The 24,561-nt window shown below is 36.2% G+C and overlaps 6 protein-coding genes and 1 non-coding gene across 12 annotated transcripts; 4 read left to right on the top strand and 3 right to left on the bottom strand.

Annotated features, from left to right (window-relative positions):
• Nucleotides 1–217: 217 nt before the first annotated feature.
• On the bottom strand, nucleotides 218–3,237 carry LOC123200801. Of its 2 annotated transcripts, XM_044616187.1 has the most exons (3): nucleotides 2,509–3,006; nucleotides 1,928–2,198; nucleotides 218–1,614 (listed from the first exon to the last, which is right to left on the bottom strand). In XM_044616187.1, the coding sequence occupies exons 1-3, from the start codon at nucleotides 2,533–2,535 to the stop codon at nucleotides 1,241–1,243; spliced, it is 672 nt and encodes a 223-aa protein (XP_044472122.1). In that variant the 5' UTR covers nucleotides 2,536–3,006; the 3' UTR covers nucleotides 218–1,240. The 2 variants fall into 2 exon arrangements, 1 of the variants encoding a protein (XP_044472122.1); XR_006498676.1 differs by having other exon boundaries at nucleotides 218–2,198; nucleotides 2,502–3,237.
• A 157-nt stretch (nucleotides 3,238–3,394) lies between these two features.
• Nucleotides 3,395–8,298, top strand: LOC123200798 (eukaryotic translation initiation factor-like). Of its 3 annotated transcripts, none has more exons than XM_044616181.1 (9): nucleotides 3,395–3,726; nucleotides 4,423–4,491; nucleotides 4,717–4,815; nucleotides 5,038–5,214; nucleotides 5,582–5,679; nucleotides 5,864–5,951; nucleotides 6,051–6,401; nucleotides 6,483–6,725; nucleotides 6,921–8,298. In XM_044616181.1, exons 1-9 carry the CDS (start codon nucleotides 3,562–3,564, stop codon nucleotides 7,956–7,958), a joined length of 2,328 nt encoding a protein of 775 aa, XP_044472116.1. In that variant the 5' UTR covers nucleotides 3,395–3,561; the 3' UTR covers nucleotides 7,959–8,298. The 3 variants fall into 3 exon arrangements, with proteins under 3 accessions (XP_044472116.1, XP_044472117.1, XP_044472115.1); XM_044616182.1 differs by having other exon boundaries at nucleotides 4,420–4,491; nucleotides 5,050–5,214; XM_044616180.1 differs by having other exon boundaries at nucleotides 3,396–3,726; nucleotides 4,420–4,491.
• On the top strand, nucleotides 4,199–4,304 carry LOC123201231. Its single transcript, XR_006498790.1, has one exon. It is a non-coding gene; the product is annotated as a small nucleolar RNA snoR103 (small nucleolar RNA).
• Nucleotides 8,299–9,560: 1,262 nt separating the features above from the next.
• LOC123199998 (probable protein phosphatase 2C 60) lies at nucleotides 9,561–15,647 on the top strand. Of its 3 annotated transcripts, none has more exons than XM_044615065.1 (11): nucleotides 9,561–9,825; nucleotides 10,654–10,772; nucleotides 11,136–11,199; nucleotides 11,922–12,030; nucleotides 12,382–12,532; nucleotides 12,970–13,095; nucleotides 13,396–13,519; nucleotides 13,846–13,922; nucleotides 14,348–14,400; nucleotides 15,043–15,097; nucleotides 15,198–15,647. In XM_044615065.1, the coding sequence occupies exons 1-11, from the start codon at nucleotides 9,756–9,758 to the stop codon at nucleotides 15,444–15,446; spliced, it is 1,197 nt and encodes a 398-aa protein (XP_044471000.1). In that variant the 5' UTR covers nucleotides 9,561–9,755; the 3' UTR covers nucleotides 15,447–15,647. The 3 variants fall into 3 exon arrangements, with proteins under 3 accessions (XP_044471000.1, XP_044471002.1, XP_044471001.1); XM_044615067.1 differs by having other exon boundaries at nucleotides 9,561–9,948; XM_044615066.1 differs by having other exon boundaries at nucleotides 9,562–10,037.
• A 413-nt stretch (nucleotides 15,648–16,060) lies between these two features.
• LOC123200000 (early nodulin-like protein 1) lies at nucleotides 16,061–17,283 on the bottom strand. The gene is made up of 2 exons (XM_044615068.1): nucleotides 17,012–17,283; nucleotides 16,061–16,537 (listed from the first exon to the last, which is right to left on the bottom strand). The coding sequence occupies exons 1-2, from the start codon at nucleotides 17,190–17,192 to the stop codon at nucleotides 16,191–16,193; spliced, it is 528 nt and encodes a 175-aa protein (XP_044471003.1). The 5' UTR covers nucleotides 17,193–17,283; the 3' UTR covers nucleotides 16,061–16,190.
• A 1,119-nt stretch (nucleotides 17,284–18,402) lies between these two features.
• LOC123200001 lies at nucleotides 18,403–19,120 on the top strand. Its single transcript, XM_044615069.1, has 2 exons — nucleotides 18,403–18,884; nucleotides 18,982–19,120. Exon 1 carries the CDS (start codon nucleotides 18,535–18,537, stop codon nucleotides 18,838–18,840), a length of 306 nt encoding a protein of 101 aa, XP_044471004.1. The 5' UTR covers nucleotides 18,403–18,534; the 3' UTR covers nucleotides 18,841–18,884; nucleotides 18,982–19,120.
• A 47-nt stretch (nucleotides 19,121–19,167) lies between these two features.
• LOC123199997 (transmembrane 9 superfamily member 8-like) lies at nucleotides 19,168–23,164 on the bottom strand. The gene is made up of 7 exons (XM_044615064.1): nucleotides 22,889–23,164; nucleotides 21,772–21,936; nucleotides 21,591–21,700; nucleotides 21,383–21,491; nucleotides 21,167–21,279; nucleotides 20,927–21,077; nucleotides 19,168–20,655 (listed from the first exon to the last, which is right to left on the bottom strand). The coding sequence occupies exons 1-7, from the start codon at nucleotides 23,000–23,002 to the stop codon at nucleotides 19,498–19,500; spliced, it is 1,920 nt and encodes a 639-aa protein (XP_044470999.1). The 5' UTR covers nucleotides 23,003–23,164; the 3' UTR covers nucleotides 19,168–19,497.
• Nucleotides 23,165–24,561: the final 1,397 nt, after the last annotated feature.

Here is a 24,561-nt window from a genome sequence, read left to right as displayed (position 1 = left end):
AGATTGTTTAAGATATTTGTGATGTTGTTCATGTCAGGATCATCTCTATGGGGCATGGTTATAATATCTTGTCACAGTTTCGAGCTATATGACATTTGCCAAGGTAGTTCTCTTTTAAGTTTTTCATATTTTTGGTTTTATTTTATTATCAGTTTATGACATCTTAGTGTTTGCTTTAGTCTTGCGCATCAATATTACTTGGGGTATGCGCCTCTTATTTTGTACTATATTTTTTCTTTTATGAAATCTTTTAATTTCTCCAAAAAGAAAAAGGTTTTTACATCAAGCTTTCTTATTCACCACTCTGCTAAATAAGAAAACCAGAAACAATGACATTAAAATCCAGAAATCTCTTAGGTAAAACCCCGAAATTACTGCAGCAACCTCCTTCCAACTTTCAACAGATAGGAGCTCACCCTTAACCCAACTTATTCACAATATTCTGTTAATTCTTTTTGTCTCCTTCCCTTCTCCTTTTACCCTCATAACAGTCAAACCTTCCCATGAATTGCCATGTTCTCTCTCAAAATTTGGTGGTCCTTGCTCTACTGTGAAATTGCCATCTGCTCCACTTCTTTGCCTTTTAGCTGTTAGATTGTCATCTGCTCCACTCTTTAGTTGTCATGTGTGTTTGTTGACCCAATTGAACCTTCCTCTTTGTTGTTTTGCATTTAGCGTCTCCGCATACACCCTAACATTGTCCCACTTATTGAGAATTATTTTATCCTCAAGGTGAAAAGCTGACGAGTATTCATGGGTAGAGATGACAATTTGAACCCGATTTTAGGGGCCCCGACCCTCCCCGACTCTAACGGAGAGGGGATTCCCCGATAAAAACGGGGAAAGGGGCGGGGATGGGGATACATATGTCCCCGCCCCGCCCCGCCCCTCCCCTCCCCGCTTCGCCCTGGCCCGGCCCAGCCCATCCCCTGAAGAAGAACGCGCAAGGGTCGCCAAAAGGTGGAGATGGTGAAAATGAATAATGAAAGCAATCTCCAGGTGACCTTCTCGAAACGCCGCTCTGGCCTCTTCAAAAAGGCCAACGAACTTTGCACTCTCTGCGGTGCTGAAGTCGCCCTGGTGGTCTTCTCCCCCGGCAAAAAGGTCTTCTCTTTTGGCCACCCTTGTGTTGAGACGGTCATCGACCGTTATCTCACCCAATCCACCCCTCCGGTCTCCGGCACCCATCAACTCATTGAGGCTCACCGCAACGCCACCGTTCGCGAGCTCAACATGCAACTCACCCAAGTTTATATATATAAATATATGTATATATATACCCAGATTCGAAAATGGAATCCCTTGATCCAATCACTGTGCTCCAGAGTAGAGTTGTGCAATTAACAAGGGGCAAAATAAAATCCGAGATAAACCCTAACACCTGTGCTAAACAGTTTTTATTGTTATTATTATTTTGCCATGGAGGAGTCTTGATGATATAATAAATGTTAAACATGACTATTTCAGGTGATGAGCGAGTTGGAGGCGGAGAAGAAGCGTGGTGAAGAGTTGAATCAGATACGGAAGGCGACTCAGGTGCAGTGCTGGTGGGCGAATCCGGTGAATGAGCTAAGTATGCCGCAGCTTCAGCAGTTGAAGGCGGCGCTGGAGGACCTGAAGAAGAAAGTGACATAAAAGAATTAAAATTTATATTTACGGGTATGGGGAGGGGATTTTTTCCCGCAGGGATGGGGCGGGGATGGGAAGAAGATTTTCCTTCGCGGGGAGGGGACGGGGATTCTTTTTTATCTCCGTAACGGGGACGGGGCGGGGACGGGGATTGATATCCCCTACGGGGACGGGGACGGGGATTGATATCCCCTCCCCGCCCCTCCCCATTGCCATCCCTATTCATGGGCTTCGGACCATTGTATGGAAATGAAAACATAAAGTAGATGCAAACTATCAAGAAGCCACCATGACATACCAAAACAGTCTTCAGCAACTAGCCCAACATGTCTCCCAGTAGAAAAACGAGCAAGAAACATGACTACATCTATTTTGACTTTTGCTTCAATCAATTGATCAAAAGTAGTTATTGCATTCAACTCTTGTTCCGCATTTTGGAGAAATTTTCCAACACGTTGCGTAAGAGCCTTTCCGCCATCACGAAGTCGTGACTCAGGTTCGGAATGTTTATCAATTGTTTGCCTCCTTATTTGATTTGCAGTATGAGATCCAACCAGAGAGAGATAGACCTGTAAAAAAGGATTTCTTTTAACCATCAATAAGCAAATGCAAATAACGACAACAAGATTGATTTTCTGTATCAATTCACAATACTAGTCACATTCAACAAACAAAGTTATAATAAAGAGTTTAGATTGCTGAAACAAATTAGATTTTTTTTCCACAGTATCAAATAAGCTAAAAGCTAAGAACTAATTACCAGACTAGCCCACACACAAAGAGAAAGCAGCACAAATATAATAAAGAGTTTAAAAATCTTCAGAAATACAGCCATTAAAAAATAAAGACAAGTAAGTCCATTGACTACTAACAAATTAACTTAACGGTGAAGTCATGTAAAGTCATATCTCCGTAGCAGCTCTGGCAAAAACACCGAAGGAACGAGCTTTAATGAAAAACCCAGGAAGAGTTACGGATTGCAGAGAGAACTCATGTTGCAAAAAGGCGGATTTAGAGGACTCAAGTGAAGATTTGAGGGATGGAATCGATGAAGAAGCCAAGATAGGCCATGAAGAAGAAGAAGAAGAAGTTGGGTGTGTTTTGGATTGTGCAAAAGCGTGAAAAGCTGTAGACAAATAAGTAGCAGAGAAACGCATAGAAGAAGCCATTGATTATGAACTTTGAAGCAAGTTACAAAACGTTGCAGAAGATGAGAAGTTAGGCGTTTTCAAAGAGCTCTTCAATGAAATAAAGGCGAGGTGCGCCGACGGCCTTTGGAATGAGTTTGGCAGTGGATGCAGATGTTCCACGCGGTCTATTTCTCTGATTTTTTTTAATTAATAATAAATGAAAGGATTGTTTTATAAAATAAAATCTTGTTTAATTTAATTTTTTATAATCTACAATGTTAGGTGTTAATCCAATCAAAGGGCGGACCCACATCTGATTGATTGATTGACTTGATAGTATTATCCTGACTAAATTAAATTTTAGATTTTAAATTTATCTTTTACAAAGAGAACCCGAAGAATTCCTTTAATATTTCCACGAAAAATCACAGGTTTTCATCTTTAAATTCTTAAATTGTAAGTTTATTAAATATATTTAATAAAAATATTAAAAATATATTTTTTCAATCGAGTTATTTATTAATTTTTTATAATTTATTTTAAATAATTTAATTTTAAAAAAATTAATTAAAAAATCAATATAAAAGAAAAAAAGGGGTTTCTCAGAGCCGCCCTTCGCTTCATCACTCAGCAGCACGCAGATACAGATAGAGATATTACAGCAATCTCTATCTCTATCTGTATTTACCAAATTTTCTAAATTTTTGAACAAATAATAATTAAAATCTAAACCCTGTTCAGCTCACTTCAAAAGCCCTTTTTCTCTCCCTCGCTGTCGCTGAAGCAACGATTTTTTAAAGGTATGCAGTCAGATCAGAAGGTGATAAGCTTGAGACCAGGAGGTGGTAGTGGTCCGCTCGGACCTAGATTCTTTATCCATCGTTTCGATTCTTCTTCTGCTTCATCTTCGTCTGCTTCTGATTCGCAAGCTCTGCTCTCTCATGGCGGTCTCAATCCCGCCTTTAAGGTCCCCTTTCGAAAAACCTGGTTCTCATTTATGTAGAACTTTATCTATAAATGCGTTTTATGTGTATAATTTTGTTTCCAGATCTATGGTTTTTAATAGCTTCTTCTTCTTATTATTATTATTATTTCTCTTCTTTTGTTCTTGTGGATAATTAGGGTTTTTATTTGAATGAATACATGGGTTTTAATTCTTGAGTTATAGTTTTCCTCTCGTAAGCTTTATGGGATTTTTTTTTCTTCTAAATTGTACAACTCTAAGCATAATATGTTATAGATAATCACTCATATTATCATTTCCAAATTTTGTTCTAGGCAAGACAGCGACGTGTTTTTTAAGTTCCTTTTATCATTATTAGTAAGATTTTCTGTTGCCCATTGCTTGAAAGCTGTAGGCTGTTTAATAAGCTTGAGGAGTTTAATTTTATGGAGTTTTTTTATTTTTTTATTTTGCTGTCCTAATTCTTGGTGGGGCACTTAAGCTTGTGTACCTGCTGTAAATATGGACAGATAGCAATGTGTGGAATTTAGGTGGGCATGTAATGAGTATGTTCATGCCCATAAAGAACCTACCTTACATGGATGTACTGTAGACAAATTTTTAATGAGTGCATACATAGTTTTGCATTATTACATTTTGTTATTCATTAATTACATATTACATATTTTGAACCACGTGATTTATGTTTTTTAATAGAAGGGGGACTTGCGGTTTGAAGGTCAGGAATGTGTTCGATATACCCGAGACCAGCTGTTGCAATTTAAGGAGGTGCTTATCAGTATTAATTTCCTAATTTTCAAATGTTTTCTTTTAGCATTTATTATGGAGCAGTAGAGAGAATGTTGACTTAAATTCCATGGATATTATCTCTAGGGTTACAAATTCAACTGTCGAGCTAAAACTATGTAACTAATATTCTCTTAATAGTTTTCCATTGGGTCATTAGTTATGTTGAGTGTTTTAAATTGTGGTTTCTTCTGACTCTTTCCTCAGGTTTCTGACATACCTGAAGATATTTTAATGATTAAACAAGAGATTGAGTCTGAGTTTGATGGCGAGGTTCAAACTTGGGGTGGCCATGCAGATAGAAATGTAAGTGTTTCCTCATGCTATATTTCCTAGTAGTACTTTTTATTGGGAGTATCAATGCTTATATTGCTTGGTAGAATTAATATTTGTTGCACACAAGATACTTTTGTGGTTCCAACCTGTTCCGTGTTTCCTTCTTCTCATGGATTCTATACTTCTATCTAATAATTCTTCTCTGTAACTTTATGGATGTCTGGAAATTTTATTTATTTATCTATTCTTTAGTTGCAACCTCAGTCCCAAAGTCGTTATTCCGAGACAGACAATCGTGATTGGCGTACTAGATCTGCTGGAGAAGAGAAGGATTCCAGTCAATTTGAGTCGAAGCCACAGGGATTCAACGCTGGTGAGGACCAACTAAATTCCCAGTTTGCAAGGGCTCAAATCTCTTCTAACCAAGGGGTAACATTTTCTTAGCAGATATCTTCTTACAATCTCTTTAAATTTGTGCTTGCTGTAGAAAATTTTGGTATTGTTAGTTTGATGAAATTTGAACTTGATATAAACATTTTGATTCTGTTGCTGTTAGTGATGTGTAGGAGGTTTAGTTTCATAGTTTAAAAATGTACTCATTTCTCTCCGAGGGATGGGAACATATTTATTTTTTGTTGATGAGAAGATGTTGTTTTAATTTTTTCTGTTAATGATGCAAGTGATCAAGTATGGTGGGTTGGTGGTGTGGGTTGTAAGTGCTTTGATGTTATCTATTAAAGAATAGCATACATTTTTGGCTTCTAGATGACATAATTCCAGTTTCTATGAAAACCAGGTGGGACCTGCTCCAGCTCTAATTAAGGCTCAAGTTCCATGGTCTGTTCGAAGGGGAAATCTCTCAGACAAGGAACGTGTTCTGAAGACAATCAAAGGGTAATTCCTACCTGAATTTGTTACATCACAGTTTGTATGATACATTTTCCCAAAAAAATTGTGGCAAGGATGTATAATAAGGATTGTCTATCAGAAAGCTCATTTGTGGAGACATAATATTTATTGTGACTTTAAGAATGCGGTTTATAGAATGATCATGACATCTGTTCTACTTATTGTGCAGTATACTGAACAAATTGACCCCAGAGAAGTTTGATGTTCTCAAAGGTCAGCTGATTGACTCTGGAATTACAACCCCAGATATTTTGAAGGTTCCTTTACATCACATTCCTTGTTGTCTTGATGAGGAGCAAATTATCCTTTTTATTTTCTTTTGTAAGTCAAAATTGAGGATTCTGTTTGCATAGCAGGGTGTCATCTCATTGATATTTGATAAGGCTGTTCTAGAGCCTACATTTTGTCCCATGTATGCTCTTTTATGCTCTGACCTGAACACGAGGCTTCCTCCATTTCCATCTGATGAACCTGGTGGTAAAGATATCACTTTCAAGCGGATACTTCTGAATCAGTGTCAGGAGGCATTTGAAGGTGCTGACAACCTGAGAGCTGAAATTAGGCAGATGACTGCCCCTGAATTAGAAATGGAACGACGGGATAAAGAGCGACTTGTTAAGCTGCGAACTTTGGGGAACATACGCCTTATTGGGGAACTTTTAAAGCAAAAGATGGTGCCTGAAAAGATTGTTCACCATATTGTTCAGGTCCCTCTGAAAGGCCATCAGACTTTTCCATTTAGTTCATTGATTAGTTCAGTGGCTTAGTATCTTTCTTGTGTGGTGCAGGAGCTTTTAGGAAGTGACAGTAAAGCATGCCCGGTTGAGGAGAATGTTGAGGCTATATGTCAGTTTTTTAACACCATTGGCAAGCAGCTGGATGAGAGTCCAAAATCAAGGCGTGTCAATGATAGCTATATTAGTAGGTTGAAGGAGTTGACCACAAATCAACAACTTGCCCCACGTTTGAGGTTCATGGTTCGCGATGTTTTAGATCTGCGAACCAACAACTGGGTCCCTCGACGTGAAGAGGTTAATTTTCACATGTTGTCAACGCATTATTTCTCTCCCTCTTCTTTGTCTTGTAGCTGGGATAATTTTATTTTTGGACAAATGAACCATTTTTCCCATTTAGATGTTGTCTTGTCTGTTCGCAGCTGCATATTTCCTTTATACATTCTCGTTATTTTTAGCATCTGATAGTCTAATTGATGGCTTTTCTGACAGGTGAAAGCTAAGACCATTACTGAAATTCATTCAGAGGCAGAGAAGAATCTTGGTTTGCGTCCTGGTGCAACTGCAATGATGAGAAACGGTCGTACGGGGGCTCTGGGGGGTATGAGCCCTAGAGACTTACCTGTTACACGACCTGGTTTGGGGGGTATTATGCCTGGAATGCCAGGAACCAAGAAAATGCCTGGAATGCCGGGCCTTGATACTAATAATTGGGAGGTTCCTCGTTCCCGATCGATGCCAAGAGGTGATGGCACAGGTCCTACCCAATTTGCAGGACAGGTCCAGTCACCTTTAATCAGCAAAACACCATCTCTCAACTTAAAACTTTTGCCTCTAGGCAGTGGTGGTATTTTATCAGGGAAAACTAGTGCCTTGTTTCAGGGTGCTGGTGCTGCACCATCCCAACCTGGATTTGGTGCAGAAATTGAACCTGTACCTCAGTATTCTAAGACTGTTGCTCCTTCTGTATCAGTAGTTGCTTCTCCTGAGAAGGTAGTGGCACCTGTAACAAACTTAAATCTCGCAGATCTTCGCGAGAAAACCATCTCTCTGCTTGAAGAATATTTCGATGTTCGAATTCTCAATGAAGCACTACAGCATGTGTTGGAACTGAAATCCCCAACATATTATCCTGAGGTCGTTAAAGAAGCTATTGCCCTTGCTCTGGGGAAGTTCCCTCCATGTGTAGATCCAGTAGGAAGGCTTCTCGAGTTCTTGCTAAGTAAGAATGTCTTGACGACCAGAGACATAGGAACCGGGTGTCTTCTATATGGCTCTTTGTTGGATGATATCGCTATAGATTTACCAAAAGCACCAAATAACTTTGGTGAGGTGGTTGGGAAGTTGGTTTTAGCTCGAGGTTTGGACTTCAAGGTTGTAAAAGAGGTTTTGAAGAAGGTAGAGAAGGAGTTTTTCCGGAAGACAATCTTCGATGCTGCTATGAGGAGCATCAGTTCCACCCCTTATGGGGAAGAACTTTTGGAGGCGCAAGTAGCTGAAATTCAGGCTTGTGAAAGTTTACTCTCTTGATTTCATTGGAACCCGTTTGGACATAATGAGAGGTTGGCTGGTGTATCATCTTATACTTCCTATAATTGTCATCTTTAATTTACATTTTACTATCAATGGACCAGGGAGCAGCCTTAATTTGCTGTATATGCTTTTTATTTTTTTGTTTCAAATGTTCAAAGTGAAAAACATAATGTGTTCTCTCGATTGCTGCCAGATTGTTCTTCCCTGGGATGCTCGAGATGAATAGGAACTTTGTGATCTTGTTCCTTCATTAGATTCTGGATTCATATGTACCATGTTTTTGTCACCTACCTGGCCACAACAGGATAATCAATTGGATAAAGAACCTTTTTGTCTTTGGCTTGTTTGTGTTATCTATCTTCATGTCCTCTCAGTTTCTTGGACAGCTTTTACAGTGTAATTTTTAGTTTACATCATGCCCTATCTGATCTCTTTTGCTTCATTGATTTGTGATTTGAAATAGGGTTGGATAGTTGGATTCAAACTAACTGAGTTCAAGTTTAGACTAATGTGACTTTAGTTTGCTGCATTGAGTTTGGTTTGGTATAGTTTGAAGATTGAAGTTCAATTTGAATTTAAAGTTCAGAATTGTAGTTTGAATTTATGATTAATTGATAAAACTACGTTGATTTATCTAATAATGGGTAAAATGACATTATTTGATAATTTCTTGTTATGGTTCGGGTTGAATCATGATTTAAGTTTGCATCGAATTGAATCATTATGTGACTCATGAATTGAATTAAATTAAACTTCATTTAACTTGAATTTAGTTCAGTTTCAAAAACATGTTGATTTTTTTAATTTGAATTTGAATTTAGCCAAATCAAATTAAGCTAACTTTTTGAAACCAAACGTGCTTGGTGTGGTCTAGCCTTAGTAAGTGTGTCGAAATGAAGGCTCTGAACATGAGTTTGACCTTTCTGCAACAACAAAACAGAGCATTTATGCAAATGGTAACCTTACCCAATAACTTTTAACATATGAACTGTCCTGAAAGAGACATCAAAGAAAAGAAAATGTACACCAGTTTGTGAGTGCATGTCTTAAATACGATGACTGGGCGTTTGTAAGTGATTCATACAACTCGTATGGATGCAAGTGGTGAAACAGTTAGAAGTGGTAAGTCTTTGGACTTTGAGTTGATCCACTGTGATGGTCAGGGGTGGACCCAAGAATTTCTTTGAATCTTCAACTTCGATCAAATCGAAATAGTTCCTCGGTTCAAATTTAATGTTTTGTTCAAATAAATTTATGTTAAGTTAAAGTTTTGGTTTGAATTAAGATTATCTAGTTTATGCAACTGATAATACTGTTTATTTTATCCACTCCGTTTACCCCATTGATGCGGGTTGAATATTATATATTTATATTCTATCTATGTTTTAGTCAAATCGAATTAAAACCGTGATCATTCGGCGACTCCCTTCACAACACGTGTCCTTATTTACAGTAAAATATGAATGCATGTAATTTTTCACAAAAAGACATGTTTTCCGTTGTGTGCTACATTTGAACACGGTAGACAAGAATGATTTTTTTCTTTATTTTTAATTCCGGAATAATATCGGTGATAAGATGGGATTTTTAGTAGTATTTTGTTATTTTATTTCATTTTTTAATGGTTGGACGACGTCACACTCAGTTGCTTCAGTTTTCTTAATTTTCTTCCATTCAATAGAGAGAGAAAGAAGAAGTTATACTGTACCTGTGAATGTCCTTCAATGATCATTAATAGTCTCCTGCTTTTGTCTTAAGAAGTCCTCGTTTCTCTCTGTTGAGCTTTCTGTTTATATGCACCGTCTCTTTCGTCAAATTTTTCTTGCTCTTGTCATCGAAATACCTTCTTTTATCTTCTTATCAGGTTCCCTGAAAATTCTCTCTTCTGGGTGTTTGTTAGTTTTGGGAATAATTGTTTCTTGGTTTTATCCACAACTTTCTGTTTGTCTCATCGTTTCTGTTCTGTACTGACATCTCACTTGTGCGTGTAAGTGAGGACCCCGTAAAGCTTCTGTTCAGCCATTTCTTCTCTGGATCTTTTTGTTTTTGAATTCTGCATCTCAATTTAGCATCTGGGTAGTTGTTATTTTCTTATTTTATATTTCACTGGTTATTGTTATTGTTGCTGTTTATGTGTTTTAATGTAATTCTTGTACCTCTCTGTTTTTTTTGTCCATAGTCTCCTTCATGTAGATCTTGATTTGTTCATTCATAACTTTACTTACTATCTCCTGGGCTTTCTAGTTTTTCTGTTCAAGTTGATATTTTGATTAAAATTTGTCTTTTTTTTTTTTTTTTTTTCTGGATCATTGCTATAGTTGTTCTAATTTTAAGGATGTGCTCTCAGCTGTCAGTTTTATATGATCAAATATATTCCTTAAACAGCCACTGGACTTCTGAGAAAAGAAATGAAATGGAGTTTGAAACCTAAGGCTTTGATGTCCAATTTATGATATACAGTTATTGACTTGCTTAATGTTCACTTGACAGACTGTTTTGGTTCATCAGGGTCCTATTGTTACGACAAGATTCATTGGCTAAATTTTGAAAATTTCGCCTGTCAAATCAAACTGAACATTGGAGTTGTTAGGATGTTAGGAACTTCTAGTTTGCATTTAGCTTTGCTGTGGGATGCAATGGCAGGTCCTTTTCTTATGTGTTGATTGGGATGTTTTTGTTTGATTTGACACAGAGATGGGTATATATCTCAGCAGTCCCAAGACCGAGAAGTTCTCAGAAGATGGTGAAAATGATAAGCTCAGATACGGTTTATCATCCATGCAAGGGTGGCGTGCCACCATGGAAGATGCTGTGAGTTATATATCAGAATTTGACTTTTTTTTCTTCTCCTTCACTAGTACAATACAATCACAATATGTAGAAGTCTGAGTATTTGATTGCCCTAGATTTATTTAATGTATGCATCCAGTTGATCTTTATTTTTTCTTAAGTGATTATTTTCTCTTTATATTCCTTGTCTCTAAAAGCTTATAATTTCCACCACTGTCCTTTCTGGGTAGTAAAAAACAGTGTAGGCATTTTCTACTTGTAGCTCAATTTTTTTAATGTTCATGCTATTAGTAATAATACATTATAATTATAGGTTTATTGTAAGTTCTTCGTGATATTGGAGGTGTCTGCTGTTACATACTGAATTTTTATCTATTTTCTTAGCATGCAGCATTCCCTGATCTGGACAATTCCACTTCTTTCTTTGGTGTCTATGATGGCCATGGAGGTAAGAGTTGTACCGTTCAGGTATTTTGTATGATTATAGCTGGTCTTTACTGTACTGCCTTATTGGCTCTTTTCTCTTTTTTTTTTTTTTCTCCTTTTCTTGTGCAGTCAAATTGTGACATAACAAGGAAAATTCTCTAGGTTGTTTGCAGTTCATGGTCTCAGAGTTGTTGACCTAGATTTTTTTTTTTCAATATATATAAATAGAAATCTCAGATTCTTTTTTAAATTTTATTCTAGAGTAAATTCGTTGACTTCCTGTGAAATTTGGGTATACAGACCATGTTGATTGAAAATTTTGTGAAAGGACTTACCTTGAGATCCTGAAAACTATGTGGTTACTGATGAAAAACCTTAAAAGCTTGGTGTGCCTGTATTTCAGTCAAACCTCAAAGCAAGTGAAATTATATTTTTAGTATGTCAAGGATGGTACCCTTTTTTAATATTGAATCTGCAAGCTTTTTACCAAGACGGGTATCTGAAGATTTTGGTCTGGCCCAGGGCTTTAATTTATTAAATGGTGATTTTGTTTGGTTATATAGAAGACATCTACTTTAAGGTTTTCCTCCATTATGCTGACTCTGCTGGCAATAGACTTTATAAACTTATTGTATTTTATTTTTTCAGACATTCATCACACCAGGAAGTGGCATGAACCTATTTTTCCACATCAACAGTTATTACTGTGAATGTTTAACTAGCATTTATTTCTACTTGGTGCAGGTAAGGTGGTTGCGAAGTTTTGTGCAAAGTTCCTTCACATACAAGTCCTCAAGCATGAGGCTTATGAAGCTGGAGATATAGGAACTTCTGTTCAGAGAGCATTCTTCAGGTTAACTACATGAGTTTCTTGCCCCATTTCACTTCTCTCTGAAAATTCTTTTAAGCTGATAACACACTTTTAGATGTTAACATATTTGGAATGAGGTGTCAATTGTGGTAGCCGGTAGGCTTATGATGGATAACCTAAAAATGATCAATGGTCAGTTGCAGTTCTGTCTATGATAAATGATGTAAAGTTTTTTATGCTACCATTATCATGCTTTGTGGAATATTTGTTGCATAACAAAATAGAACTTACATAGAAATTGATGTAGTTACCTTTATTCCCACCCTTTGATGACAAAAAATAATCTATGATAATTTGATGTTCATGTTCAGAAAGCTTATTTTGCTTGCGCAGAATGGATGAGATGATGCGCGGACAAAGGGGATGGAGAGAATTAGCTGTTTTGGGAGATAAAATAAATAAGTTTACAGGCATGATCGAAGGATTGATATGGCCTCCAAGAAGTGGTGGTAATGATCACCCTGATGATTGGGCTTTTGAGGAGGTATAACTGAAAGCATTATGTTAAAATTATTCTTATCTACAGTGAACTAACCAAACATCATTTTGAATCAGGTATAGCAATTCCTATGGTAATTCATATATTTTTATTGGATTTTTTTCTTAAAACTTTTGGGTAACTCATACTTTATAAGAACTCTATCAGTTTTATACATGTTTAAGCATTGATTGGTGTTAGTTACCTTAAATTAGATAATGGTGATGTTATTTTACAATAGTGCAAGTTACTATAACTGGTTAAAACTGTTTGGTGCACTCTTTTTTCTTTGACTGGAAGGGAAACCACTCAACCTTTCATCTTCATCATCTTCATGCATGAATCATCACTCATAAATATGTGACTACTAAGTTTTTGGTCAATCTTTTATGCAGTTTTATGTTTTATTCTGTAAATTAAACTTTTCTTAATGCTACGATTAGGGTCCTCACTCTGACTTTGCTGGACCAACTTCTGGGAGCACAGCTTGTGTTGCAGTATTCAGAAACAATCAACTCATTGTTGCAAATGCTGGTGATTCTCGCTGTGTCATATCTAGAAAGGGGCAGGTAATTTTCGATTGAGTGAAATATGTTTTAGGTTTTTCTCAGTTCAGATTCTGTGAATGCAATTTTTTTTTTTCAAATTTTAATTGGAAGGTGTTGGGCAGTGACTTTCACATTGTTGTTGCGTCTGCACCATGCATAGTTAATGTTCTGTCCAAACTTGATCATTAATTATTAGACTGGTCATGGTTTTCAGAATTATGAGCACTGGAAATATGCTATTTTTATAGATTTTCCCCTAGATTCTGATTGAATATCGTGGGTTTTTTTTTCTTTTTTTTAAACATATCTTATCATATGCAGGCATATAATCTCTCAAGGGATCACAAACCTGATCTTGAAGCTGAAAAGGAAAGGATTTTAAAAGCTGGTGGATTTATACATGCAGGACGAGTGAACGGTTGTCTGAATCTTGCAAGAGCTATAGGTAATTCACCTTGCTGCATTTACGTTTAGTTAAATAATTCTTCTAGATTTACACCAAAATTTTGGTAGCATGATCAGTTGCTCATGCCTTGCCTGTGATTTCTCACAATCTTCAACGTTGGAATTGGGGAAGTTATGTTGTTAAATTTTGGGCTTTTCTAAAGAAAGCATTCAGATTGCATTGAGCACAAGGCTAGTGCCATCATCTTTCAGTTTAGAAGTAATTTTCACTCATTCATATATGTGGGCATGTTAAATGCTAACATGTATACATGTGCATGGATGAGCAGTATCGGTTCTTCAACTGTATTCTTCTGCAAATTGCAGGTGACATGGAATTCAAGCAAAATAAATTTTTGCCACCTGAAAAGCAAATTGTAACTGCCAATCCAGACGTAGACACTGTATGTACTCTCTCCTTTGTGCGATGTTCACTATTTTCTGTAATTGATAGATAGACAGTGACAGCACTTCTTTACAAAAGACAGCAACACACAAGCAATAACAATCAACCCTTGGACCAGCTTTCGAGAGGCTAGACTCTCTCCCTAGTGCTTCCCCAAAATTTCCTTACTTTCTGCACTCTCATGCACCCCTCTCTTAATTTTCTTTCTCCTATAACTGCCTCATTTGTCACTAGCCACATGGTCCTCCCTTCTCAAGCGGTCCTTAGTTGCTTTTGTGCCACCGGCCTTTTTTTTTTTGACCTTTTGATGGTATACATGAGTCCTAATGAAAGGAAAAGCCAAAAAAATTCTGAAAGATTGGTTCATTGGTTTAAAAATTTAACAATAGTCATATATTTGTTTCATTTTGTATTGTCTTTTAGGTTGAGCTGTGTGATGATGACGATTTCATTGTGCTAGCATGTGATGGAGTCTGGTAAGCATCTTATGCCTTTCCACTTTAGGTTAAGAGTAGACGATATTTGTGTTATCTGCCTCTAGAAACAAAGCCATCCCCTTAATTTTGTAGTTAATGGACAAGCACGCAGACTATATGCTGATGTTCAACATGTTGCAGTGTTTTGATAAATTGTTTGAATTCAAAATGAACTTGGTAGGGAAACCCGTGTATCAAAATAACCATAGAATTCCATCAAAAAGTTACCAATAGGGGTGTAATCCAATCGAGCCGAGTAGTGTTTGTCTTGAGTTGACTTGAGTTCAGCTCAAAAAATTATTTTTAAATTCTATAATTTATATATTTATCAATTATCTCTATATTCAAACTTAGGAAAAAAGATTTTAAAAGTGTAAATGAAATATATGAAACTTTCAAGGGTTTATTCTTTTTTACTCTAGCCAAGCCGACTAATAGCAAGTTCAAGCTTGAGTTCAGCTCGACAATAATCAAGGCAAGCCCGGCTCTATTACACCTCTAGTTACCAATGTTTAATGATACTGTTCATGTCTGTGATTAATGTGTACAACATGGATTGAATAGACAATCTTTGCCCAAACTGGAAGGTTGTGTCAAGGTTAAATTTAGTAATGAAATGATGTTTCTGTTCATTGTGTTCAGGGACTGCATGTCAAGCCAGCAGTTAGTGGATTTTATCCATGAACAACTACATTCAGTGAGTACATAAAGAATTGTCTATATAAAATGTCTAAATTATGCGGCAATGACTATTCATTTTACTCTATTAGCAGCACTGAACAATCTAAAACTTGCAGGAAAGCAAGCTTTCTGTGGTGTGTGAGAGAGTGCTTGAGAGGTGCTTGGCACCATCAACAGCCAGCGGCGAGGGATGTGACAATATGACTATGATCATAGTCCAGTTCAAGAAACCCACTGAGTCGACTTCATCTGCCAGTGAACAATCCTCGCAATCCAGATCAACTGACTCTGATTCAAAATCTGAAGAAAAAATGACTCAAAAGTGGCTGCCGTTGTATCAAAATAGGAATCCTCCATTTGCTTGAAAATCAGGGATCAAAAATTTGTGTGCAGAAAGAGAAAAAGACTAAATGAAATGTGAAGAAAATTTCATTGCTCATGTTGGTGTGTGTTGTCTGTTTAGCTTTGACAAATGACAATAATAGCTTTTACAATTTTTTTTTCTCAGGTATTGAAACTACATCTGACAAATGACAATACCATTTGAAATGGTGGATTTTTAGACACCCTTCAATTGCCAAAGTATCTTTTATGATTTTGGACTTCCAAGCCAGGGTGGATTCGAACCCGAACAATGGCTTATTCAAGTTTGGTTTAAATTCAAAACAGTTAGTTTAAAATCAAAATCAATTTTGTATGAACAATTGAAGAAAAAGTAAACCATCAGGATCAATTTTTTAATGCAGTAAAGTTGATGCAACAAGAGGGATCAAGCTTAACATTGATCCGAGCTTGAATGGTCGTTGAATTGGTGATACTTCTGTGTTCTTGTTTTTAATGACAACATGAATTTTTCTCTTGTAGCACACCTTTGCAATCTTCTTGAATTTTCAGGTGATGAATGGAAGCCCTTTTTGGCATTATTGTTTTAAAACTTGTATGGATCATAGGTCAGGCCATCATTCAAAACACCGGTCAATACTTAAAACTGACTCTTTAATCGGGATGCCAAATATCATTCATAACTTAAAAGAAAATAAATGATAATAAAAAGAATAAAAAATAAACAAAAAAGAATGAAATAATAATTTTTCTCTGCTCAACCAAATTTAAAACAACCCCCAGGCTGCAAAAGCAACACCTAACACAACCAACGAGGCACTCTTCAGGCTTGAAGCGCCGCTTGTTGGAGCGACAGCCGGACCGTCAAACTCCACTGGAGAAGGTGCCGGAGAAATGAGTCTGTGCCTTGAAGACAGAACCACCACAACCAACTTCTCACCTTTCTCACAGTTTCCCTTCACTCCACTGATGAAGTAGAAGGGCCCAGATCGGTCCAGCTCCACCTTGGTGTTCCCATCCTTGTACTCTGCAATTGGGTTTGTAGTATTGCAATCAACATATGCGTCCTTGGCCACTTGCAGCACCGAGTCTTTCTGAGCATCGTATTTCCACACTGGAGAGAGAGAAAAAAAAAAAAAAAAAAAGGTTTAATGGGACATTTTGTAAACAAATATAAGTGCCGGTAGTAACCTTTCCTTGGATTGGATTATCCATTTCGAATATAATTTTGATAGTTAACTTTTTGACCTAATCAGATTTGAATCAATTTTACTAAATAGGAACAAAACCTGAGTGAGTCATCGACACTAAAACTGAATTCGGACAAACTGAACCTAAATATGAGATTAACTTAAATTTAAGTCTTATTGATTATGTCAAACTCAAGACGAAATCATTATTAAGACAAATAATAATAGATCTCATTGACATAACAAATATTATAAACAATATTTAAAAAAAAAAAAAAAAAAAAACCGAACTTAAACTAAACAACCGTATTGAAACTTTAACTTGAATACAACAATTCAAGCCAGCAGGCTCTAACCGGCATCACTTACTAAAATTGAAAGAAAGAACGTGATATTACCAAGAGAATCTCCGACTTGGAAACGGAAACTTTCAGCCCAGTGATTGAGAGAATCAGATTCTGAAGAAGGGACTTTCCATGCATCTGTTTTGCCACCGACCACGATATCTCTAGCTTCACAGAAGGTGAAGAAGAGAAGAAGCATCACACAGGAGGCGAGGATGACTGAAAAAGAAGCCATAGGAACTGAGAGAAGAAGAAGCAGCAGCAGCAGCTTGAATTGGTGGATGTGGAAGTGTGAATGTTTTGATGGCTTTTGAAGGATTTCGTTTTGTTAAATTTATAGAAAAGAAAAGAGAGAAGAAGTAGCCGTTACAAACGTCAAGAGGATGGCAGGTCTGCCGCGTGGCCTTTCCTGACTATGTTGGTGGGGTATGTATTTGGACGTTGCCGAGGAAAGGAGGCAACGGTTAATTTGTTTCTGAAAAGGCGGTAAAGACACAGGTAACGGTCGAAAGAAAAAGTGAAATTCGTTTTTTAAAATCTTTGTACTGTTACACTAAATTCTAGAAGTCTCAGTTGTCCAGTACTCCCAAGGCTAAAAATTGGGCAAAGATGAAAAAGGTAGCAAAAAGTTAGTTTTCCATTAAAAAAGGTATCAAAACTAAACTATTATCTTGTTTAAGATAATAATTATAAAATCAACCACCTAAAATTTCATTAATTTGATTTCTAAAAAGTGCACAGATGCAAATAAAAGTTTGCTTTAACTATAGAGATATAGATTCAAAATTACTTATAAAGAAATTGATATTAAACTTATTTAATGTAACGATTATATCAATTAATAAATTTGAGAAATTTTCATTTAATTAAAAGATATTACAATTTATGTAAGAGTTTCTTTGTAAAAAAACAAAAAAAAAAATCTCTCTCTCAAATGTTTTTTTTTATATTTGCGTCATGTTTTCCACAAAGTTTTTCATCTTTTTTTATTAATATAAATTAAAAAAAAAATTAGAATTGAGTCTACTCAATGTCAACAATGCAAAAAAAATCACCCATGATATAATCAAATCAAGTATCATAGCTAATTTGTTGTATTATGTATTGCAAAATGTATTATAAATCATAATATTATTTTTAAAAATATCATAAATATTTTCAAAATTTATAATCCTTCACATAAACTCTAATGCCATGTCACTTCTTCATAAGGATGTATTAATAAAATTATTGGTAAAAATCGATACACATCATATCTTTCAATGCAACCATCATATCTATTAATTTTGATGCACTTTAAAATCCATATGATTTTCCATCTATGATCATATCGTCCCACTCGTATCAGATATTGTGCAATATTTACAACCATGATGTTAACATATATAAATATTTTACTGATAAAGTCATACAGCGATGAGACTTGTCAGTGTGCAACAACACCACGCAACCGGTACGTGTAGAGAAATGAAACCTTGGTGCTAGCACCAACTACCCAAACGTGGCAAGACAGTTTCACCCCGAGGCAGATTTAACCACCCCCATTCAGTTTCAGAAAACAAGAGAAGTTGAGAGACATGGCAGGGGAAGAAGAAGACTGGAGAAGAAATGCAGACACCCACAAGATGAGTCCTGAAGAAGTGAAGAAAGCAGGTGTGGAAGGATCCAGGCGGCCACCAGGTCAACACCCTGGTGAAGTGCTACACCAAAGACGCAATCTGCCATTCAGCCCCACCACCATGGCAGTTGCCGGCTTCCTCATCGTTGCTACGCTGGGATACCTAATGCTATATGCTAAGAAAAAGCCTGAAGCTGACGCCTGTGATGTTGCCAAGGTGTCGGCTAATGTCGCCTGGCCGGAGGATACTCATCCGAGGAAGTAGTCTGTTTTCTAAGTTCTGGTGTGATTATTTGCATTGCTTAGATGGTAGTCAAATGCCTATCGTAATTTTCAAAAACCTAATTCTCCATTAACTTTTACTAATTTTCTTCTGTTAACTTTCTTAATTACACTCTTTACACAGGTTCATATCGGTAAAATTCAAAAAGGTGCATTTTGTGTATTCAGTATATGCAAATGTTTCGTCTCCTAGAGCACCCAAGAACAGATATTCTTACACTTGAATTTGAACCAATTCAAATACATTAAACATGGATAATATAATTCAAAATAATAATACTATGTGTACAAACAATAAGGTGTTATTATATGATTGAATGTTATTTTATTTTAATTTTCAACTGTCCAATCACATAATGATACGTCATTATTTTTACACAAAATTGTACACATAACACTACTCGATTCAAAATGATTACCAGAGCAGGCTAAAAAGAATATAAGATTGAATATAATCACAAGCCTCCTCACAACCTAAATTAGAAAGGTGTTCAACAAAAATAAAGATAAAATGTTGTATAAAACAGACTTGTAATCTCCTCCATCCAAAAATGAACATGAGAGTTTATATCTCACCTTGAGATGATGATCCATGATGAAGCGAAGAAGAAATCTCTGACCCTGTACCCAGTTGCATCAATCAATCGATTTTTACCGATGAGTAAATGAGCCGGGTGAACCACAAGCAGGCATAAAATCCGATGGTACCGGTTAGGACAAAAAATGCATAAGAAGCAATCAGCATGTATCCGAAGTATAGCACCCCAGAAACCAGCTTGGTGATTTCAAGCTTTGTGAAGAAGTAGAATGTAGCATAAAGGAAGAGGTAAAATGCAGAGGAGCCTGAGGTGAGATATGACCTCCACCACCAAAGGTAGTCCTCGCTGCACAACTGGAAGTAGCAGAGCACAATGGTTATTTCAGCACAAGTAACAATGAGAATACAAAAGACCATGAGGAGGAAGCCAAAGATGTAGTAAAACTGATTCAGCCAGATTGAGGTAAGGATGAAGAAGAGTTCGATGAAGACAGCTCCAAATGGAAGGATTCCTCCTATTAGAATTGAGAAGATCGGGTTCATGTACCATGGCTGCTCTGGAATTTGCCTTGGGATTTTATTTGTTTTCACAGGATCCTCAATTGCTGCCTTCTTGAAACCAACATAACTACCCACATATACAAGTGGGAGTGATATACCAAACCATAGGACAATCAGAGCAAACATTGTCCCAAATGGCACTGCTCCTGACGATTTCTGGCCCCAAATAAGAGCATTCAAGACAAAGAAAATGGCAGAAACAATTCCAGGGAACATGATTGCAGTTCTGAAAGCAGTTTTCTTCCAGTCTGATCCTTTGAACATTTTGTACAGACGAGCTGAGGCATAACCAGCAAAAAGGCCCATAAAGACCCAAAGAAGGAGCATGGCTGTCATAAGCCCGCCTCGGAATGAAGGGGAGAGGAAGCCAAGAACGGCAAAGATCATAGTAACAAGTAGCATTCCAAAGAACTGAACACCTGTTCCAACATAGATACACAGTAGATCAGAATTGGTTGGGGGCCTGAAAACATCTCCGTGGACAAGCTTCCACCCTGTCTCTTCTTGAGCTTCTTCCTGGGTTTCAAGTTCATTGTACTTAGAAATGTCACGGTATAGTGTCCGTAGCATTATCATAGCCACCATGCCTGAGAGGAATAGAACTATCATCAAAGAATTGACAATGGAGAACCAGTGTATTTGGTCATCGTTCATTAGAAGATATGCATCCCATCTTGACGCCCACTTCACATCACTTTCCTGCAAGGAAGATATCAGGACATTAAAAGATGAGAATTAATATTGTAGGGAGCAGCCCATCATTCTCTGCCACTTGACATGGGAAGATTTGATAAATAAATTTAAGCTCAGCAACCCCTCAGCCAGGAAGGTCCAGATTAAGTAGAAACACAGATTGCCTAACTCAAGCTTGAGCGTAATGAGCCCAAATTGGGAAAAAAAAAATTTGCTCAAGTGACTGAGCACAAAGTACTAAAGACAACAGGTAAAAGTTCAACATGCGGGAACACACCTGGAACTCAACATCGTATGTGAATATTATTTCTTTGTTCTCAGCAACTTCTTGAGGAGAGTTGGAATTAACAACCGTGTGTTTGGTATGGGGATCACAAGTTGTTAAACGAACCTTGTCATCCCATTTCCCTTCATATTCATGTTTTACACTGCGAATTACAGGAAAATCATACACACATGCTATCACCACAAGTATAACAGTGAACAGTAAACAAGAAGAAAACCCAGAAGAACCAACCTGAATGGTTTAACCTCAAATCCCACAATTCTTGCAGAGTCAGTCTGCAAATCTTTGTGATACTTGACAGTAAATGCTAAATGGTTGTGGATAAAATATTTTTCATCCTTGCTCTATTTTAATCATGAGAAAGTAAGTAAAAGCAGAAAATGAGCATTAAAACGAAAAAGGAACAAGAAAAAAAGAAGCTTCAGCGCTAACAAATAATGGATATACCCCAGTATATTGGCCTTTTAGACCAACATGAAAGCCAAGCTGATAAACAGTTGGAGATTCCTGATCTCTTCTTCTTATGGGAACAACCAGAGGAAGGTTATCAAGGATCCTGTAGTGTGCATGATAGATTGTTAGAATAGCAACTTCAACACATATCTCAATGAAATAAGAAGCTATATTCAAATATCTAAATAAATCAGTCCCATACATATTGACGCGATATTCATCATTAATCTTCTCCTTGAACTTCTTTGCAGTTTTGGCATCAAGCACAATCCGACAAACAGTATTGCACATTTGTGGCTCCCTCATTTTTAACTGCAAAATCTTGACTCAGCAAAAATGCCAACAACCATAATTAGAAGAATATGGTGTCAGTAGAAACCAACCACATAAGGAGAGTTTTCAATGCGATCACCACGAAGCACTTCCCCAAGATTCTCAGCACTGTCCACTATTTTTTTTGGTGGACAGTACGGAAGAGAATAATAAGAGTAAGGAAGCTGGGTCTTTGTAGAGGTCAATTTGTTCACTTTCACCTTCAACTCATCTCCCTGCACCCAAAAAAAAAAAAAGAAAACCTTTAATCACAGCCAATTCCCAATTAAATCTAATTGGAATTAGTCAAATAGCAATATTTCAGAATGCCAATAAATAAATAATATATGAAAGAATACAATATCAAAACACTGATCAAAATCTTTTCACTTCAACTAATGATAAAAAATCATTTCCAAATTTTTACTCCTGCCTTCAATTATTAGCAATAAATCCGGAAATATAAGATACAAAATGACATTTTCCACTGCATTGTAGATTCAGAGTTAATACATTGGTGGGAAAGGAATAAAGGGGAAGGCATGGGAAGTATGGAAAGGAAGGTATTATTGTTTTGAGTTTTCAGGGCAGCTTTGGCTGATTAAGGGAGAATGTCTAGCCTCTCAAGAGCTCGACAATTTTAGGGAGAGATTTCAGCCTCTTGGAAGCTGAACCTAGGAGTGTTTTAGCTTTCTTTTTACTGATTGTGGGGGATGCTCATGTAAGAGCCTTACTGTTCTGTGTGAACACAGCAACATTCAATACAAATTACAACTATTTTATTCGTTTCTTTGTCAATTACTTTATTTACATTGGTTGATGAATTGGATAATTGTTGAGACTCCTATCAGAATCCCATTCACCAACAACCAAAGCTCTTAAGTCATTTCAACAATTTCAGCTAAGCTACCACAATGTTTCATCATGGAACATCGAATCCCATGAATACAAACTTTGAACTCATTTGAATCTAACTCTATTTACCAATAATCATAGTTTTCACAATCAAAATATCAACAGATTCTTCACTACACTAACCACAAATCCATCAGCATTACATCCAACGAACACTAAAATCAAAAACGACTTCCAATGCAAACAGCCAAATCATCGATAACTAAAACAAATCTCTAAGGTTCAGTTCAGATCAAACAACATCAAGAGATAATTCAAATGACGAAAGTTGACCTTGAGGAAGTCCTCGGGAGCGACACCGGGGAGGTAGAAGCAGAAGGAGCCATGTATGAGATTGAGAAGCAGAAGAAGTGCAGAGATGGTCGTGGATCTTCTTCGAAAATCCATGGCGTTCGTTCGTTTCCAGGGAAAATAGATGGGAAAATTTTATAGATCCGTTGTGTTTATATAAATGGAGGAAGAGAGCAAAGCAGACGCTGAACACGAGACCGGAGAACCTCGACTTCTCTCCGGTTTGATATGGGCTAATTGGTACGGTGAATTTTCATGATCCCCTCTGATTTTGCCACGTTAGGTCTCTTTCTGACCTTTTCTCATCGTGTGGGACCAGCTAATTAGCTCATAGGTCTATTAAGCATTATGTCAATAGGGTGGACCGCTGGTTGGAATCGGTTTGGTTTGCCTATTTGGATTCGCATAGATCAAATTTGAGTCCGGATTAAATTGGAATGGTCATTTTATTTTTTAAATTCAATCAAATTTGAATTACAGAAAATTCAGTTTAATCTTCGGGAGTTAGTAAATGATTTAATTTGGTTTAAATTTAACTTATAATCTATTTTAAATTATATTAAAAAATTATAAAAATGATATTATTTTGGTTATTGGACAAAACAGTATCGTTTTGTCTATAAATTATAAACTTAAATCATAAATTTATGTTGTAAACTCAAGTTGAGCTTAGAACTTCAAACTTATTATCAAATCAAACTCGAGTTACCTTTAACTTTAGTTCAACAAACTTGAGTTAAATTTGAACAACCTTATTATTCTTATGAATTGAATTTAAATCATGTTCAAACTTAACTCAATTAATGTCAATCCCTAATTATATAATCAGTTAATTTCAAATTAAAAATAAATTAATTTTCATCCAATGTATAGTGAAATCTCAAACTCCTATTCTTCAACTTTCAAAATTTTAAATACCTATCAATGAGTTAAATTTTATTAAAATTTTCAAGTTAAAGATAAAATTATTATTTAACAATAATATTTAAAAATAAAAATTTATATCATTGTACCTTTTAATTTGAAAAACTAATAATTTTTTCTCCAAAATTAAGTTTTAAAAAATGATATTTTCCCCATTATATAAGGTTTTCAAATTTCACTAATGAATTTCCAGTGAGCAATGGTCGATCTTTCTTCCTCCCAATGTCAACTCTCCCTTTGATGTTTTTCCTTCGGTCGACGATGTATGAATTTGATGAAATCTAAACAAAGAGTCGAGACTCTTTGTTTGGATCTATGTCATTTAGACAGTATCAATTCTTTCAACAAACTTAAGTTAAGTCAAACTCTAAATTACCCTTAACTTTAATTCAACAAACTTGAGTTAAATTTGAACCATCTCATTTTTCTTTCAAATTAGATTTAAGTCATTTTCAAACTTGATTCAATTAATGTCAATCTCTAGTCATGTAATCCGACAATTTCAAATTAGAAATAAATTAATACTCAATCGAATAAACATTATTAGTACATGTACAAAAGAGTAAATTAAATTTTCACCCAAGATCCAGGAACATCACGTTTTCACCCCTTTAATGGCTAAACTATAATTTCATCCGCCATATATAATTTTACTAACAGAAGAAACCAGTCACAAATTTAATATAATAAATTATTATTCTATTTAAACTATTTTATTTTTATAAAATTAT

The sequence above is a fragment of the Mangifera indica genome, chromosome 17, assembly GCF_011075055.1.
Source record: "Mangifera indica cultivar Alphonso chromosome 17, CATAS_Mindica_2.1, whole genome shotgun sequence".
NCBI classification, from domain to species: Eukaryota; Viridiplantae; Streptophyta; class Magnoliopsida; order Sapindales; family Anacardiaceae; genus Mangifera; species Mangifera indica.
The sequence above is the reverse complement of the archived record's forward strand: the minus strand, read 5'-3'. Positions and strand labels throughout refer to the sequence as shown.

What these genes read in the sequence shown, in the direction of transcription:
- LOC123200801 (XM_044616187.1), bottom strand. Translation starts at nt 2,535, where the DNA reads ATGACTTTACATGACTTCACCGTTAAG. An exon ending in TACATGACTTCACCGTTAAG is followed by an intron (nt 2,199 to 2,508) that starts TTAATTTGTTAG and finishes CCTTTTTTACAG; the next exon opens with GTCTATCTCTCTCTGGTTGG. An exon ending in AGTTGCTGAAGACTGTTTTG is followed by an intron (nt 1,615 to 1,927) that starts GTATGTCATGGT and finishes TTTCTTCTTCAG; the next exon opens with GTCCTCCAGCGCCGCCTTCA.
- LOC123200000 (XM_044615068.1), bottom strand. Translation starts at nt 17,192, where the DNA reads ATGGCTTCTTTTTCAGTCATCCTCGCCTCCTGTGTGATGCTTCTTCTC. An exon ending in CCAAGTCGGAGATTCTCTTG is followed by an intron (nt 16,538 to 17,011) that starts GTAATATCACGT and finishes CTCTCTCTCCAG; the next exon opens with TGTGGAAATACGATGCTCAG.
- LOC123199997 (XM_044615064.1), bottom strand. Translation starts at nt 23,002, where the DNA reads ATGGATTTTCGAAGAAGATCCACGACCATCTCTGCACTTCTTCTGCTT. An exon ending in TTGAAAACTCTCCTTATGTG is followed by an intron (nt 21,701 to 21,771) that starts GTTGGTTTCTAC and finishes AAGATTTTGCAG; the next exon opens with TTAAAAATGAGGGAGCCACA. An exon ending in TTTGAGGTTAAACCATTCAG is followed by an intron (nt 21,078 to 21,166) that starts GTTGGTTCTTCT and finishes TGTAATTCGCAG; the next exon opens with TGTAAAACATGAATATGAAG.
- LOC123200001 (XM_044615069.1), top strand. Translation starts at nt 18,535, where the DNA reads ATGGCAGGGGAAGAAGAAGACTGGAGAAGAAATGCAGACACCCACAAG.
- LOC123199998 (XM_044615065.1), top strand. Translation starts at nt 9,756, where the DNA reads ATGCACCGTCTCTTTCGTCAAATTTTTCTTGCTCTTGTCATCGAAATA. An exon ending in GAATCTTGCAAGAGCTATAG is followed by an intron (nt 13,520 to 13,845) that starts GTAATTCACCTT and finishes TGCAAATTGCAG; the next exon opens with GTGACATGGAATTCAAGCAA. An exon ending in CCAATCCAGACGTAGACACT is followed by an intron (nt 13,923 to 14,347) that starts GTATGTACTCTC and finishes ATTGTCTTTTAG; the next exon opens with GTTGAGCTGTGTGATGATGA.
- LOC123200798 (XM_044616180.1), top strand. Translation starts at nt 3,562, where the DNA reads ATGCAGTCAGATCAGAAGGTGATAAGCTTGAGACCAGGAGGTGGTAGT. An exon ending in GTGGCCATGCAGATAGAAAT is followed by an intron (nt 4,816 to 5,037) that starts GTAAGTGTTTCC and finishes TCTATTCTTTAG; the next exon opens with TTGCAACCTCAGTCCCAAAG. An exon ending in TTGTTCACCATATTGTTCAG is followed by an intron (nt 6,402 to 6,482) that starts GTCCCTCTGAAA and finishes TGTGTGGTGCAG; the next exon opens with GAGCTTTTAGGAAGTGACAG.